Consider the following 17388-nt stretch of genomic DNA (forward strand, 5'->3'; position numbering starts at 1 on the left):
TATAGCAAGGAGGGGAGTGATTAACTTTTCAGTCTAGGAGCGGAGGTCCCTAGGACCATCAAGGGAGAAGAACAGAGAGCGGGACCCTACCCAGATAAGCAGTGATGCCTCAAATGGAGCCAGAGATGATGATGTGGAGCGATGGAGCAGCTGGAGATTTTAGATCCAGAGAGGGAGAGCGACTGTTTGCTGAAGACCTGGGGGGCACAGGGGAAGGATTGCATGAAGAGGATTGTAACCATGGCAATGAGACGATATACGATAGAATGAATATAAAACTAATGTTCTCCCATGTAAACTATCACATAATTCATAATTAAAAAAAAAAAAGATGTAGGCCTCTCAAAAGTCAACTGCCCAGCTCAAGTTTCCCCATGTTCCTGTAGCAGGGACAGCTACTCCAAAGGGGCTCTGGTAGCGTAGTGAATTATGAGCTAGGCTAATATCCGTAAGGTCATTTATTCAAATCTATCAGTAGCATGGTGGGAGAAAGATGAGGTTTTCTGCTCCTGTAAAGTTTACAGCCTTGGAAACCCTATACTGGGTCACTATGAGTTGGAATCAACTCAGTGGCACACAACCACCACCACCAAGGAGTCCTGGTGTGGTTGGCTTGAACCACAAGGTCCTTGCGACTGGCTTCCAAGAGCAAAGGCAAAAGCTAAGAGTGATAATACACAGTATATTTAGATTTTCATTTTCCTCTGTAGAGGAATAGATCAAATTAGGAACTTTTCTCTGTAAGTTTCATCATCAAAATGTTTCCGAATTTATCTAATGTATATCATCCTTCTCAAAAAACTGAATTTGATTCACAAAGTGTTGCAAACATCTTTCCATTTCAATAACTCATTTGGTGGCCCTGTAAAGAATCGTTTGCTTACACCAGTAAAGTATTCTGCTCACAACAGAAATTCACTACATAATTTAAAAAAAAGGATGGCAACGATACCTATGACATAATATCAACTATTGAAATTCACTGAGTGTCCCTAGACACTAGGAGCCTTGCATGGCACCCCTTATTCAAGCCAGTCCACTTTTCATCTTTCAGAGGCCTAGACACAGCCACGCACACAGAGTCATTATATGTCTTGTCTGAATTAAGGCAACAGGCTGAGGGACTTAGTAGGCACAGAACTAGTGAGCAGTAGACTGTACCCCTCTGAATGCCCAGCCTAGCTCTTCTCCTATGATCTATGGTTTTCCCAGTTTCTGATATGATAAACTTGATAACCAATTACCACGAGAAACATTACTAGCCAAGTGTGTTAACTATTTGCACCAACCAGAGGCTCCAAAAAGATCATCAACAAGCACAGAGCTTCAATACTGAAAATATGGAAAACTCATAGTATTTAACATTTATTACCCATTCCAGTCTGCAATCCTAACATCAGAGCCTTACCAGAGGCATTTCCAGGCTGATAACCGAAAATGCCAAAAAATTCTGAGGAGAAGGCTGACACGCCTCAGGAAGTTAGAGAGTACATCACTATGGGGTTTAAATGGGACTTTCTGTGTGCTCCTTTACTCCTGCTCCCCAGCATTTCCTCGCTTGCTAATCAGCCCCAGCTGGGGATGGACGTGGGCAGCAGGGACAGGGCCTGGGCATGGTAGGCTCCGGCAAGCCACCTCAGGCCAGGAAGGGAACGCGACTGTTTATTTGGAATGGCTGTACCCTACCTCTGAGGGAGTTCAAGCGGTCAGATATGTCTGAGTCTATTAGTGAAATTGACAGAGATGTCACTGTGTTTGGGGAAGAAGCCGTCTAGTTGAAAAGCCCCTGCCCTGCCACGTCCCCAGCGTCCAATAGGCTCCAGCATCCAATTTCGAGTATTGGAAGGCAGGGGTGCGGGGAGGTCAGAAGGAGTTGTGAAGCTCAGCCTCTTCTGAAATGTGTTTTGATACATTTGAAGGCCTGGAGAGACCTACGTACCCCAGTTGCTCTTGGACTGAGGTTCAGGAGGACAGAAAACACATTGGCTGAGATCTACTCAGAGCTCAGGGTCAGCAACGGCACATCACACAGAAGACTCTGGCCTTCAGGGCTGGATGAGTGACTTCAAGTCCCAGCTCTGGTTAGCTGAAGTCTCAGGCCCAGTTCTCCTATCTGTCAAGTGGGCCTCACAAAGAAGGCAGGATAAGCAGAGCTGGCTGTGGGTCTGTAGCAGCTCTGCCTCCAGCACACACAGGTGAGAGCCCTGCTAATGCCAATGGGCCCTCTGCTATGTCATCTCTTCAGCAAGCTGAGGGGATAAGCAGGGCGCTGCAGTTTCTCTCGGGAAAGGCAAAGCTCAGAGGGGCTGAGGGACTTGCCCAAGTTCACAAATCACTTTGGTCTTCTGTGACCCCCATCTCTCCTGCCTGACAGCCTTGCCACCCACATAGCAGCAGACACCACCCAAAATCCACTACCATCAAGTCAATTCTGACTGAAACGATAAATCTTTATGGGAGCAGAAAGACTCATCTTTCTCCTGAAGAGCAGCTGGTGGGCTTAAACGACCAACCTTTCAGTTAACAGCCCAACGTCTGAGCTACTGCTCCACAAGGGCCCTTTGAGCAGACACCAAGAAAACTGAAAAGAAAATCGGGGTAAAGGGTGCATCAAAGCAAAAGGAGAGTTGCATTAGTTCTGTACAAGTGCTCCAGACCAGGAATGGAGAGCTGCACTGCAAGCTCCACCTTTATGAGGAAGAGAAGAGCGGCCTAGACATCAGAACACACCCCTTAAACCATCTCTGCCAGTAGAACACAGCTGACCAGCCCACTTCGGTCCTCTGTCACACGCTTGGTCCTAGTACTACTGTCCCTGCAACTGCAATCATAATACCTTCTCCAACCTCTAGAGCCCCAGGTACCTTTAATTCAAAGTCTACCCACCCAAGAGTCCTCAACTGATACCATCTCCCTACTTCTAAACTTCTTCCCCAGGGCTCAGATATGTTTTCTCCGAAGGCATAAGGGATACCACGTAGGGTCAGCATTAGGGAACATAAGGACGGGAAAGAAATTTAGCACCTGATTCAGTCTCTGTTCCAGTTAAGAATCAGGACATAATCACAGCTACCATCGTACTTTTGTTAGATATAAATGTATCTTATCCTCATAATTTTGGGCTTTAGCTTTTAGGATTTTCACTTTTAATCCCTGGTTTAAGGTGGATTTTATTTAAATGATCTTTTCCCAGGCAAATGGTCTACAATTTAGTAGATCTACTGCAGCCAGTGAAACCCCAAGACTCAGGGAAGAGCAAAGCCATACCTGCCTGCTCCTGCTGAGAAGTCCTGGCACCCTGCTACCAGAGAACAACCTTGAGAAGAACCCTATAGGAGGACGCAACAGCCACACTACCATAGAACAGAAGAAGGGTAAGGCTTAAAGCCAAGATTTCCTACACCTGGGGAAGCCCTGGTCATTTACTCTAACCCTTGAAGGCCCCCTTTCCTAAGTCCAACTAGAAACAGTGAGAACAGGCATAGGCATGGGCATGTGCAGTGCTCCCCTTGGGCTCCTGACTCTCAGGGGTCCCACCAGGCAAGTCACACAACTTTAGATCGCGCCTCAACATGTCACTCCAGGTAGCCACTACTGATTAGCACATGCATTGAATTCCCTCATTCCACGGGCTAAGAGAACATCCAATTATCTCCACCAGCTGGGATTGCATCAGCTGAACCCACAGGGCTGAGTGACACCTAGAGAGCAGCCAGACCCCAGCACCTCAAAATAGCCTCACTGCTCCCACTCTCCACCTCCCAAGAAGGGGAAGGGCAGTCAGTGAGGCTGTAAGCTTTCTGGTCCAATGAAGTAATACCCTAAGAAAAGCTGGTGGGGTAAAGGGGTATCAAAGACAGTTGGAGTCACTAGGAGTGTGAAAACTGTTTTGGATTACAATGCCAGACTGCAGCTATGAAGGAGTCCTGGGTGGCTAGGTTAATTGCTCCACTATTAACACAAAACTCAGATCATTGCCAATTTGAGATTCTTGTAGTTAGAAGGCACTCAGAAACACGCCCCAAGTACTTGCTACCATGGTTCACAGAGGGACTATAGAAAGGCAAATCTACATCCAGCACCCTCACTTGTTGACCATGTGATCTTAGGCCCACCTCTCCCCTTCTGGAGCCTCAGCTTCTTCATCCAGGAAGACCATCTACCTGAGAGGCCCCCAGGATTTGGCTGTTGTCAGGGGAGATAACGTGAAGCCGGGCTTGGCTGGGCAGTCAGAGGTCCAAGGAAATAGCAGAGAAAGTGGAGCAGGGGCAGCAGCTGAAGAGGCAGAAGGACTGTGTGCTCCCCATACACAGCCCACAGCCCGCCCCATACTGATGGAGAGTGAGGCCAAAAGGAAGAACAGGGAGAGACTGACCTTGAGGGCAGGAATCTCCACATTGTCGCTGAGGCTGACAGAACCTGACAGGATGGTCCCTGTCATCACAGTGCCTTGGCCCTTGATGGAGAAGCAGTGGTCCACGGACATGAGGAATGGTCCCGACGGGTCTCTCTTTGGGATGGAAATCTGGGACTTCAGGAGCTAGAAAAGAAATGCTGGTGGCAACACTCAGGATGCTATGACCTGTCAGGGAGAGGAAGTAAAATGGGAAGGCAGAGGAGAACGGAGGCTGTGGCTAGTCAGTGGCTTATCAGTGTAGGCAGGGCGAGTTCCAGGTGTAAGCCTTCACGCTGACAAGCAGGCCCAGGTGCCCAGAAACAGCTCCCTGATTCCACACAAGCCGAGCCACACTCACAGCTCTCTCCAGTAAGTAAAAAGGGCAGGGAGTTTGGAGAAGAGTTCTTGTCCTCTCCTGCTGGGATGACTGCACCAGTTCAGCAGGCCTCCCCACAGCACCTGAGGCAGTCTGCTAAAGGAGCACTTAGCAAGGCACTCCATACCTTCAGGACAGAAGGTCTGTCACCATCCAGCCCCAGTCTTATCTCTCAGCACGTCCCACCTCCACTCAGGCACCAGCCTCAAGCTGCCCGGGCTCACCCTGGTCCACACAACACTTCCTCTTTGCATGACCACAGTCCCTGCTCATCCATCACCGCAGTGCACACGCTCTCCTCAGTGATTATCTACTCCCTTATCCCAACATAGGTCTGTGAGCAATTCCAAGTACCTCCAAGAGCTGGCACTGTACCCGAGAGAATGACAAGCAAACGAAGGAAAAAGCAAAGAGGAAGCAGGGAGAGAAGATTGCCTGTGTTTGATATGGGTCAGTTAGGGCTGGGGGAACCCAGAACAAGAGGGAATGAAGCCCTTCTTCCTGGCCAGGACAGCCCACAGGCCATTCTGCCAGAGGACAATGATGAGCGTTCCCTCCCCCATAGCGTGTGGTTCTGCTTTTCCTCCCTCTCGAGCTCTTTCCATATGCTTTCAACTTCAACAAACCAATCTTTGCTATGCAATCTATGTGCTCTAGATGTTGTCAGAACTACTTTCCAATAAACAAATGAAAATTAAAATGGCATTCTTTCTTTTGTTTTGCTACTTTCTGATTTCGTGCAGCAATAAGTTGTCAAAAAAGTATTTGGTTATGAATGTTCCAAAATCTGAGTCTTGTGATGATAATTCACTTGGAAAAAGTCTAGAGACTGAATACAGGCTTTGGCCTGAGTTTTTTGTTGCTGTGGTTGTTAAGAGCAGTCAAGTCAGTTCTGACTCATAGTGACCTTGTATAGTGTTTCCAAGGAGCGGCTGGTGTGTCTGAACCACTGATCTTGTGAAGAATTTCAAGGTATATATAACTAATATCTTTCATAGCAACATGCACGTAGATTGTGCTTTAAGCAATTGTCCCATGCTTCCAGACCAGTGTTCTCTGAAGCCAGTGAAAAAGTAACAAAGACCTCAACAAAAATGTTGGGTTTTGTTTGTTTGTTTCTTTGGCTAAGTCAACAACACAGCCAGCATTTAACACATTGGCTTTGCAGATCACAGTGCAAGACTACAACAAAGGTGACCCCCAACAGCTAACCTTGATTTGAATTCTGACCCACCACTTCACCTCTCTGAATCTTAGATTCTTTCTCAGTAAAATGGGAATAAATAATAACTTTCCAGGGCTAGTGTGGCACTGTGGGTTAATGGGCTGCACTGCAAGGTCGGTGGTTCAAGCTCACTAGCCACACCAAACCCTATACAGGGTCACTATGAGTCGAAACCTGCTTGATAGCACTTAACAACAATAATGACTATATATATATAAAACAACTTAGTATAGTGCCTGGTGTGTATATCATCACCATAGTCAGACTGTCATAATTGTGCCAAGCACATTTGACTTACTAACTCATTTAATCCTCACAACAACTCTACAAGGTAAAGTTCTTGTATGTTAATGTTACAGTACTCTGATAGTAATTTTATGTATAACTTGGCTAGGCTATGATGCTTAGTGGTTTGGCCAGATACTAGATTGGTGGTAATAGAGTCCTGGTGTGGCAATGTGGGTTAATGTGCTGGACTGCAAAGTCAATGTGAACCACAAGGTCAGCGGTTCAAGCTCACCAGCTGTTCTTGGGAACCCTATACAGGGTTGCTATGGGTTAGAACTAACTCAACGGCACTTAACAACAACTATAATGTAATATGTAATGTGATGATGACTCATGATGCAATTTGATGTGATCTAGCCATTGAAAGTGAAGTTTCCTTCAAGGTATAGTTTGCTTCCAGAATATAAATACAAATGACTATTCTGCCAGAGCGCTCTCTCTTTTGACCCTGAACGCTTCTCATTACCTGACCTTCAAATCTTGAGACATTAAACTACAGAAGTCTCTGGTCTGATCCACGATTTACAGATTCTGAACTGATAATCCCACAATTGTATGAGTTGATCCCGTAAAGTAAATCTCAATCAATATCTAGCTTGTTGTTGTTGTTGTTGTTAAGTGCTGTCGAGTCGGTTCCGACCCATAGCAACCCTGTACAGGGTTTCTGAGGGTGTAAATCTTTACGGGAGTAGAAAGCCTCATCCTTCTCCCGCGGAGCGGCTGGTACTTTCGAACCGCTGACCTTAAGGTTCGCAGCCCGATTCATAACCACTACGCTACCAGAGCTCCTTGCTAGTGATCTATAAATGTCTCACTGGGTTTGCGCCTCCAAAAGCCCCAAATTAAGGCATTTTGTTTGGTACCAGGAGTGGTATCTAGAGTGCTCCTCTAAAACATCCAAGCTAACACAGACTGGTACCAGAATTCCACATTCTAAGATGTAGACGTGGTTTTGCAAGTGGCTGATAGGTAGGGGCTAAAAGAATTTTGCGGTGCTTCAGAGGGCCTAGATTGCCTTGAAGAGACTATTGGTAAAATTATATAGCCATAAAAGGTGAGCCTAGGAAGAACTGAGAACTGTGGAAAAGTTTCTATTATCATGAGCAAGATGTTGCTAGAAATGTAGATGTTAAATGTGCTTCTGGAGAGGCTTTACAAAAAATGATGAACATTGATTGGACATTGGAAGGAAGGGGATGCTTTTTATGCAGTGACAAAGAATTTGTCTGGATTATGTTCAAATAGTTGAATGTAGAAATTATAGATGATGAACTTGAATATTTGTGGAGGGGATTTCTAGGTAAGATCTTAAAAGGGGTTGTGTGATTTTTTCCTTGCCACTTTATAGTAAAATGTGAAAGGAAAGAGACTTAAAAATGAACTGTGCAAAATGAAATCGGAACATAAAGATTTGTACAGTTCTGGTAAACAAACTAAGGAAACATGTTCTAGAACTTTCACCAATGGCTCAGAAATACAATCTTTTGTTAAAGAGATTAAGCCTGTGACTAATGGATCTAATGAACCACCATCAACAGAAATCTCATCAGCTTCAACAGAAAGGGACAAAGAGAATACAAATTAAGAAAACATGTCGCCTCCTGAAATTCTCTAGGCAGGAAAAGGGCAATGGAGAGAGTTGTTTGCAAACATCTGTTGTGCTCCAAGAAATAGAAGGCACCATCCCCAAAAACAATTGGGAAATTAGCAGAACTCTTGGAGGGACCATGGTAGACAGGACTGCCTCAGTTCAAAAGGTGGAACAATTGCCTCTGCTTCAAAGGGTGGAAACCACAATCTAGGTTTTAAAGAGTCAGATCTCCACCACCTTGGCTGCCATTCCGGTGGGTCATGAGGACTGGGCCCTCACCCAAAGCTGAAGGGACAGGGCTGCCATGTCCAAGGGGCAGGAGACTGAAGCCACCTAAGGTCAAGGGGCTAGGATCATCAATCAGGTGGACTAGGAGAATGGGGTTACCCAAAGCCAAGGGGCTAAGGTTCCCCTTCTGATGGGTCTGGGAAGTGGGACTGATGGCCAGGGCCAAAGGGCTTCTACCCAGAATCCAGAGAATGTGGCCAACATGCAGAGTCTAGAGGGCAAGGCCATTGTCCAGTAAATTGATAGCTAATGAAATTTACTCTACTGGGTTTTGGACTTGCTTGGTACCTGGGAACCCTTCTTTTCATCCAATTTCTCCAATTTGTAATGTAAATGTCTACCTTGTGTTTGCTCCACCATTATATTTTGGAAGCAAATATCTTGTGTTCTAGATTTCACACGGAAACTGAAAAGAAACAAGTACACATCCCCAGAGCTGACAGAGAGTGAAAGCCTTCCCTGAAATCTGACATATCTAGCCTCCTAAACTGTCAGAAAATTCATTTCTGTTTATTAAAGCTACCTACTTGTGGTATTTCTGGTCTAGCAGCACAAAGAAACTTAAGATAGTTTCCTACTTTATTGGCAAGGAAACTAGGCAAGAAATAAAATCCTTCCCCGAAGACTACAGAGACAACAATTGGTTGATCTCAGCAGTGGTGCACCCAGTGCACTCAACTAGTGAGGACCACTATCCCCATCTTCACTATGACTGTCATGAGTGGTGCCACGGCCACGACCACACTCTTGGCTGTTGTCCCAGGCCCTGGCTTGACCACTGAGCTCCTTCTCTCTCTGTCTAAAACCACTGAAACTAAGAGCCTTAGGTTGTACCATATCCTTTACCCAGGCGTGGCCCCAAGCCGGCCCAGTACAGAAGACTAGTGCAATGTGAAGTGGTGGGATGAATGAATTACCCAAGCTCTAGAGTTTGACCAGTGTCCTGCACAGCTGTGCAGTGGGGGTAAGTCAGATCTTCTGGGGACCTCAGGACTTGCATCCTTTGACTTTCTTGTTTTGGTTTATTTTTCCAAGGTGGGTAGGTGACAGTGTGCTAAGATATGAGGGAGGAGGTTAACAAACTCAGCTCAGAGTCTTCTTGCCTAAGCTGGCTCGCTCTTTCTTGCTCAGGACAGAGTGGGACATATAGATGCCTGATTGAGCAGAGCCAAGATCAGAGGACAACCAGGACCCAAGCTGACAGTACCTCAATAAGTTCTGAGATGCCTTGTGGAGCTTCTGTTTCAAGTGCCTCTGGTCCTCCAGGCTTGGCTGCTACAGGTATAATTGGTGCTCCTCGAAACCTAGAGTGGAAAAACAAGTCCCACCACAATTACACACACTATCAGCAGGGAGACAGTATGTCTATGGAGAAGAACCAAGCATCATTAGGCATCTCTTTTTTAACTCCTTCAGAAGTACCTCAGAAAGAGACTATCATTCACCTTCCATTTTGCAGGAGAGAACACAGAAGATGTCTTATAATTGACAACAGAATTTTAAAGGATCCTCCTGCACCTTAAACTCAACCTTCAGAACCTTCCCACATCAGTGCTCTTTGACTTCCAGGTCTCTGAATAAAAGACACTCTTGAAAAAGATATCCCAGATACATCCCAACCATCTGGACAGACTCCAGAAGTACTAGTGACCAAAAACTTTCTGAATATGCCCCCGAACTGTCCCTCCACCATCCCCATGTCTAAGTAAGGGCATGCCCACCTGGACAGTGCAAAACCCTACCACGAGAGTCCTGCCTGTTTAGAAGGAGATCCTTCCTAAGAATGTACCTTTTCTATTTAAAAAGGCCAGGTAACCCTATCAGAGAAAAAAAAAATAAGAAGAGAAAAATAACCCATAATCCCACCATTCTGACATATTATTTTCTAATCATTTTTTTAATGTATTACCAAGGGATTTTTTTTCATGTTTTGTTGAAAATAAGCACACACTTCCATAATTTACTAATTTATTTAAATCACAAATCACAACAGTAACTCACTTAGCCAAATCAAGCATATAACACTATGGAGTTGTTACCACAGTACAGAAGAAAAAAATTTGAGGTTTAAAGAGGATAATAAATTTGCTCCAAGGCAATGGCTATAAACCACTAAGTCAAATTCAAACCCAGCCCATTTGACTCCTCTATGATATGTACCTCCAGCTTTTTTTTTGGACAGATACCAGCACTGTGGCTGCAAACAATAAACACTGGACTACAAACTACAAAGTGAGTGACTGGATGAACCCTCTAGCCACTCCATGGGACAAAGGTAAAGCTTTCTGCTCCTGAAAAGATTTAAAGCCTTGGAACCCCTATGCAAGGTTGCTATCAGTCGGAACCAACTCAACAGCACTTACCATCAACAACAAACAGGGTAAGTAACGCACAGCCATCGAGTCAATTGCGACTCACAGTGACCCTGTTTAGGGTTTCCAAGGCTCTAAATCTTTACAGGAGAAGAAAGCCGTATCTTTCTCTCACAGAACCACGTGGTGGGTTTGAACTGCTGAGGATAAGCACAGAATTACTAACCTCATGGTCAATAGTTCAAACTCACCAGCTGTTCCATGGAAGAATGTGATTTTCTGCTTCTGTAAAGATATACAGTCACGGAAACCCTATACCAGGTCACTGTGAGTCAAAATTGACTTGGTGGCAGTGGATTTGGCTTTGAGTTTTGAGGGTAGGTAAAACAATATTGCTACTAGGGTCACAACTCATACATACATAAGTTTATTCCCAATGAAACATGTTTAAACATGTCTCTTGCGACCAGTGGATGACTGCAGGCAAGTTCTCTCAGCAATACATTTATCTTTGTCTTGTTGTTGTTCCAAGGCTACATGGTGGAGTAGGCAGACAAAATGAGCAGAACTTCTGTAACAAAGACATGGGAGACCAAATGAAACAGATGTAGGTGGTGGTCCTGGAATCCTGTGAGCTTCACAGCACAGGACAGAGAGGTGGATTGAATGCTGACTGGAAGAGGAAGCTGAACAGGAATAGTGAGAGAGATGAAAACAGGTGAGGTTGAAGGCAAGGGGCTGCAGTTCTCCCATCTTCCCAAGCTGTCCTGGTTGAGTTCAGGGTGGGTTTGCATGCCTCCAGAAACACATGCAAACCCACCCTGACTAAGGCGCCACAGACAGTGAACAGAGAACTGTGTTCACACATCAGTCTTTACCACACCTACTAGGAAACAGGTGTTGAGTTCTGCTACCACACCAACATACAATAATCAATTAAATATAAATACAACACTATAAATGTCATGGAGAAAACAGGCAATTTCTGCTTACATGAATAAAGAAGACAGAGTACCTCAAAGAAGTGACCAAAATACAGTAAGAAAATATAACACCAGAAATGCTATCAGAACTACTAGATAAGGCATTATTTTAAATGTTATTTAGGTACCTTCAATGGATTGAGAGAAAGATCAATGTAAGCAAGAACATTAAAAAAATAATAATAATAACTTTAAAAGAATTCAGGGAAATGCTACAAAAATAATGTGACAAAAAAATTAAAATTTGAAAACCATCCATAAAAAGCAATTCGAAAGACCGAAGATGAATGCTAAGGCTTCAGAAATAGTACACTGAAAGGGCAAAGAAGTAGGATTAAATCGGTGGAAGACCAACTCTGTGAGCTTGAAGATAAATCTCTCAATACTCATCCTCAAGAGGAACAATTTTAAGGGAAATAATTTACCTATGATTGGAATTCCAGAACAAGAAAAGACAGTATCATCCAGAACTCAACCCAGATATGGTGCTATTGTTAGATGCCTTAGAGTTGGTTCTTACTCATAGTGACCATATGTACAACAGAACAAAAACACTGTCCAGTATTGCACCTTCCTCACAATTGTTGTTACAGTTGAGTCCAGAAATAGAAGTATCCAAAGTGAAACAAATCAAGTAGGTTTCAAGAAAAAAGTAAAATAAAAATATAAATCAAACAGTAACCCTAAAATTTGACCAAGCCTTACTCCTAGACTTAGCCAAACCCCTAGACCTATGGATTCCAGGGCCACCACCTACATGTGTTTCACTTGGTCTCAGGACCACCCATGTCTTTGTTACAGAAGTTCTGCTCATTTTGTCTACCTACTCCACCATGTTGCCTTGGAACCAAAATTAAAAAGTTTTCATGATGTCTATTTTCATTCTTTTTTTTTTTTGCTTTGCTTTTTATGTCATAGCTGGAATCAAATTCTCCCCAATTCCCATGATTTGTTGTTGTTGTTTAATGTCAACACTCATGAAAGCAGCAGTCAAGAAATGGTAACCCTAGTCCTAACCATAATTCTAACACTAAACAAAATCCTAGGCCTTGCTTGGAAATAGCCATAGTCCTGACCCTAAATTCTTTATTCTTACCCATCACTCCCATATTCAACAAATTATACACTTCATGTCACTACAAAAATTGCAATCTACTCCATGTACCATCAATTAACAGTATTTACCTCTATTGACTTCCTTTTGTTCCCTTCCCCACCCACCACCTACCCTGTTGTTGTTGTTGTTGTTGTTAAGTGCCATCGACTCGGCTCCCTGCACAGGGTTTCCGAGGCTGTAAATCTTTACAGGAGCAGAAAGCCTCATCTTTCTCCTGCGGAACAGCTGATGGTTTCAAACTGCTGACCTTTCAATCCGCAGCCCGATTCATAACCACTATGCTACCAGAGGTCCTTCTGTAATCATCATAAAATACTTCATGAAACAAGAACTTTTTACAACAGTGGCCTCATGCAATATTTGTCCCATCAGTACGCTCAGTCACAATGGGACAAATATTGTATGAGGCCACTGTTGTAAAAAGTTCTTGTTTCATGAAGTATTTTATGATGATTACAGAAGGACCTCTGGTAGCATAGTGGTTATGAATCGGGCTGCGGATTGAAAGGTCAGCAGTTTGAAACCATCAGCTGTTCCGCAGGAGAAAGATGAGGCTTTCTGCTCCCGTAAAGATTTACAGCCTCAGAAACCCCGTACAGGGTCACTATGAGTCGGAACCAACTCCACCGCACATAACAACAACAACAATCTCACTACGCATAATGTCCTCCAGGTTCATTCATGTTACGAGGTTCTTTGCAGATTCTTCATGATTCTTCAATGATGTACAATATTCCACTGTGTGTATGTACCAAAACCTGTTTAACCATTCCCTGATGATGGGCATTTAGGCCGTCTCCAACTTTTTGCTATTGTGAAGGGTGCTGCAATCAACATGGGGGTCCATATACCTAGTTGTGTCACAGCTCTGATTTCTTCAGCTATATACCAAGTAGAGGGTTGCTGGCTCATTTGGTATTTCTATTTTATGAACAACCACCTCTTTAACAGTTAAACCCAAATTATTCCCTGAAGTCTTCAAAAACCAAACAATGGTTTACCTAAACTGGTAAAGAATATCTGCTTCAAGCATTATGCTCTTTGAAGAACTATTTATATGAGACTAAATTGACAGCAGCAACTTCAAAGATTAGATCAGAACCGTAAGGGATAGTGAGTTTATGTTAATGGAGGAGAAACAACTCAGAGAAGGAGGGTTAGAATGGCTGCACAAATGGAAGAATAGAATCAATGCCATTGGATTATACAGGAAGAAATAGTTGATTTGGTGTACATTTTGCTGTGTATATTCTCAACAGAAACAAAACTAATTTTTTTTAATAAAAACGTAATCCTTAAATTTTGTGCTTTTCAAAAAAAATGTGGAAATCATCAACCAATGTCATTAGCATCACATGTAAGCCAAATTTTGCTGAAGATAATTCAAAAACAGTTTCAGCAATACAGGGAGCTGCCAAAAATTCAAGCTGGATTCAGAAGAGGATGTGCAACAAAGGATATCATTGCTGATGTCAGATGGTTCTCAACTGAAAGCAGAGAATACCAGAGAGACATTAACTTGTGCTTTATTGACTATGCAAAGGTTTCCAACTATGTGGATCATAACAAACTATGGATAACATTGCAAAGAATGGGTATTCCAGAACACTCAATTGTGCTCATGAGGAACCAGCACATAGACCAACAGGCAGTCATTCAGCAGAACACTAGTTGTATTCTCTCATCATACTTAATCTGTATGTTAAACAAATAATCTGAGATCCTGGATCATATGAAGAGGAATGTGGCATCAGGACTGAAGAAAGATTCATTAACAAACCTGAGAAATGCAGTTCACACCACACTGCTTGCTGGAATTTAAAAAAAGGGCTTAAAATTTTTAAGGATGAAGACAGTAGACCACAGCCTTCATTATGGATTGCACCTCAATGCAAAGGAAACAAAAATTCTCATAAGATCAATAAAGAACATCATGATAAATGGAGAAAGATTCAAGTTGTCAAAGACTTCATTTTGCTTTAATCCACAATCAACACTCATGAAAGCAGCAGTCAAGAAATCAAACAGCCTATTGTATTCGGCAAATCTGCTGCAAAAGAACTCCTTAAAGTGTTAAAGAGCAAAAAGGTCACTTTGAGGACTAAAGTGCACCAAATCTAAGCTAGGGTATTTTCAGTCAACTCATCATGTACATATGAAAGTTGGACAATGAATAAGCAAGACTACAAAAGAATTAATGCATTTGTAATTATAGTGTTGGAAAATATTTAAAGTATCATGGACTGTCAGAAGAAAACACAAATCTGTTTGGAAGAAATAAAGCCAGAATGCTCCTAAGAAGCTCCTCATCTCTCATTCTTTGGGAATGTTGTCAGGAAGGATCAGTCCCTAAAGAAAGACGTCATGCTTGGTAAAGTGGAGGTCAGCTAAGAAAAGGAAGACCCCCAATGAGAAGGACTGTGGTAACAATGGTCTCACACATAACAAATGTGAGACAAATGTGTTTGTTCTTCTGGCAATCCATGGTACTTCCAATATTCTTCTCTAACACCTAATTTAAATACATCAATTTTTCTACTGTCTTCCTTATTTATTGCCCAACTTTCACATGCATATGAAGCAACTGAAAACAGCATGGCTTGGATCAGGTGCACCTTAGTCCTCAAACTGATGTCTTTGCTCTTGAACACTTTAAAGAGGTCTTATGCAACTGGCCTAATGCAATACGTCGTTCCTTTCTTGACTACTGTTTCCATGAGAATTTATTATGCATCCAAGCAAAATAAAGTCTTTGACAATGTCAATCTTTTCTCCAGTTGTGAGGATTTTTGTATTTTTTACATGGTGGTACAATCCATATAGTTTTTATATATGTTGTTGTTGTTAAGTGCCATCGAGTCGGTTCCGACCCATAGCGACCCTGTACAGGGTTTCCGAGGGTGTCAATCTTTACGGGAGTAGAAAGCCTCATCTTTCTCCTGAGGAGCGCCTGGTAGTTTCGAACCACTGACCTTAAGGTTCGCAGCCAGATTCATAACCACTACGCTACCAGAGCTCCTTAGTTCATTTTAATTTGCATTTCCTTAATAAACCATACAACACTGGACCATTTTTATCCATTTATACACTGGCTGTATTTTCAGGACAGATTTCTTTATCACTTTTAGGTCAGGACTTCACTTCCTCCAGTCAGTGCCATCCTTTCTTCTCCTGGCCCTGTAAGCTTCTCTCAAGTGTCTCTCCATATTCATTCTAATGTTTAGCAAAGTACAAGTAAGGGGCAGGGACAAAACTGTTTATGAAGCACCTACAGTACCAGCAACTGAGTTAGGGCCTTGGTATGCATTGTCTCATCTCAATCCTCTCCTCACCCCATTTTAAAGACGAGGGTCCTGAGGTTTGGTCAGATTCTGTAGCTTGTTCATGTCACACAGCTAAATGAATTATTGGCTGTGCTCAAAAAAAAATTTTAAACTCTCAATTACTTTGAGAATATTGTCAAAATCATGCTCTTTCAGCCTGAGTACAGATAGGTGTGTGTGTCTTCTAAAATCCATTTTAGAATATAGAAAAAATGTCTCATCTTCAAAGATCAGAGAATATACCATATTTAAATTCTATAACAAAGGAGCCCTGGTGGCGCTGTGGATAAATATTAGACTGCCAACCGCAAGGTTAGCATTTCAAATCCGCCAGTCATTTCATGGGAGAAAAATGAAATTGTCTGCTCCCGTCAAGATTTATAGTCTTGGAAACCCTATGTAGGGTGGCTACAAGTCAGACCTGACTTGATGGCAGTGACTTTGGGTTTAGTTTTGACTAAATCCTAGAATTAGATTAGCAAAACCCTTGCCCTCTAGTGGGAGTTTCTGAGTGGTGCAAATGATAAATGCCCTTGGCTGTAAACCAAAAGTTCAAGTTCACTCAATGATGCCTCATAAAAAAAGCCTGGTGATCTATTTTAAAAAAAAGTCATTGAAAACTCTATGCAGTATAATTCTTGCTCTGATACATATGGGGTTTCCAGGAGTCAGAATTAACTCCACAACAACTCCTTTGTTGGTCGGTTTTATTTTTTTTCTCGCTCTCTAGTAATGATAGTTCTCAACCAATGAAAGAATGATCATAAAATCTGTAATTATAGTGTCTAGGTGATTATGGTTTGCTATCACTTTCAAAGTAAACAGAGGAAGCAATGCCTAAAGAAAAGTCTAGATGTTTTCATATATGTTGCCCCATCAATGAAAGATAAGGAAATAGGCAGGGAAGGGTAAAAGTAACTGGAAGGACCCCAAGGCTCTGCTCTCTGGTTCCAAAAGCCTTCTTCCAGAGTCCTGAACTTCCCACTGCATTAGAATGCCCAAAATGACTTTCAAGTTCTCCTAACCAGGAGGACAACTACTCTGCTAGATTTCACTACTGGTCTTTCAAAAGCTACACATAGAGGATAGACCCAGTGCCACCCATCTAACCCGGGGCCTGGGTACTGGAAAGGAAGGACAAAGCCCTGGAACTGTTTTGCTGTCTGCCCTTCTCATCCATGTTGGGACTCCCCATGCAAAGGCCATCCGCATACTCCCTCCATGCGTTCTGGTCCACCTGAGCTAGGCATCTCTCAAAAGTTGTCTTTTTTAAAAAAAAAAATTTACCTTCTAAGAACAAACAAGTTGGCGGATCGGGTGGACTTATAGCAGAGAGCTCCGCCAACAACAACACAGAATACCTGACCAAGCAGACTCAGGGGATGGTCCCAGAATTCTGAACCACATATAAAGGAATACTTAGAAGGTTGGAAGGCTCACAGCTGGGGGAATTTGTGGCAGAAGCAAGAAATCTATTGCTTTCTAGTCC

General features: G+C 43.0%; 1 protein-coding gene across 1 annotated transcript in view; it reads right to left on the reverse strand.

Annotated features, from left to right (window-relative positions):
- The window catches only part of EEFSEC (eukaryotic elongation factor, selenocysteine-tRNA-specific), a 411137-nt gene that overhangs the window by 210988 nt on the left and 182761 nt on the right, over positions 1-17388 (reverse strand). The window contains exons 3-4 of the mRNA XM_006870488.1: positions 9372-9468; positions 4376-4540 (exon numbers count right to left, since the gene is read on the reverse strand). Coding sequence (XP_006870550.1) covers positions 4376-4540; positions 9372-9468 — 262 coding nt within the window. The remainder of the gene's footprint in view (positions 1-4375; positions 4541-9371; positions 9469-17388) is intronic.

Source organism: Chrysochloris asiatica, unplaced genomic scaffold (assembly GCF_000296735.1).
Source record: "Chrysochloris asiatica unplaced genomic scaffold, ChrAsi1.0 scaffold00142, whole genome shotgun sequence".
NCBI lineage: Eukaryota > Metazoa > Chordata > Mammalia > Afrosoricida > Chrysochloridae > Chrysochloris > Chrysochloris asiatica.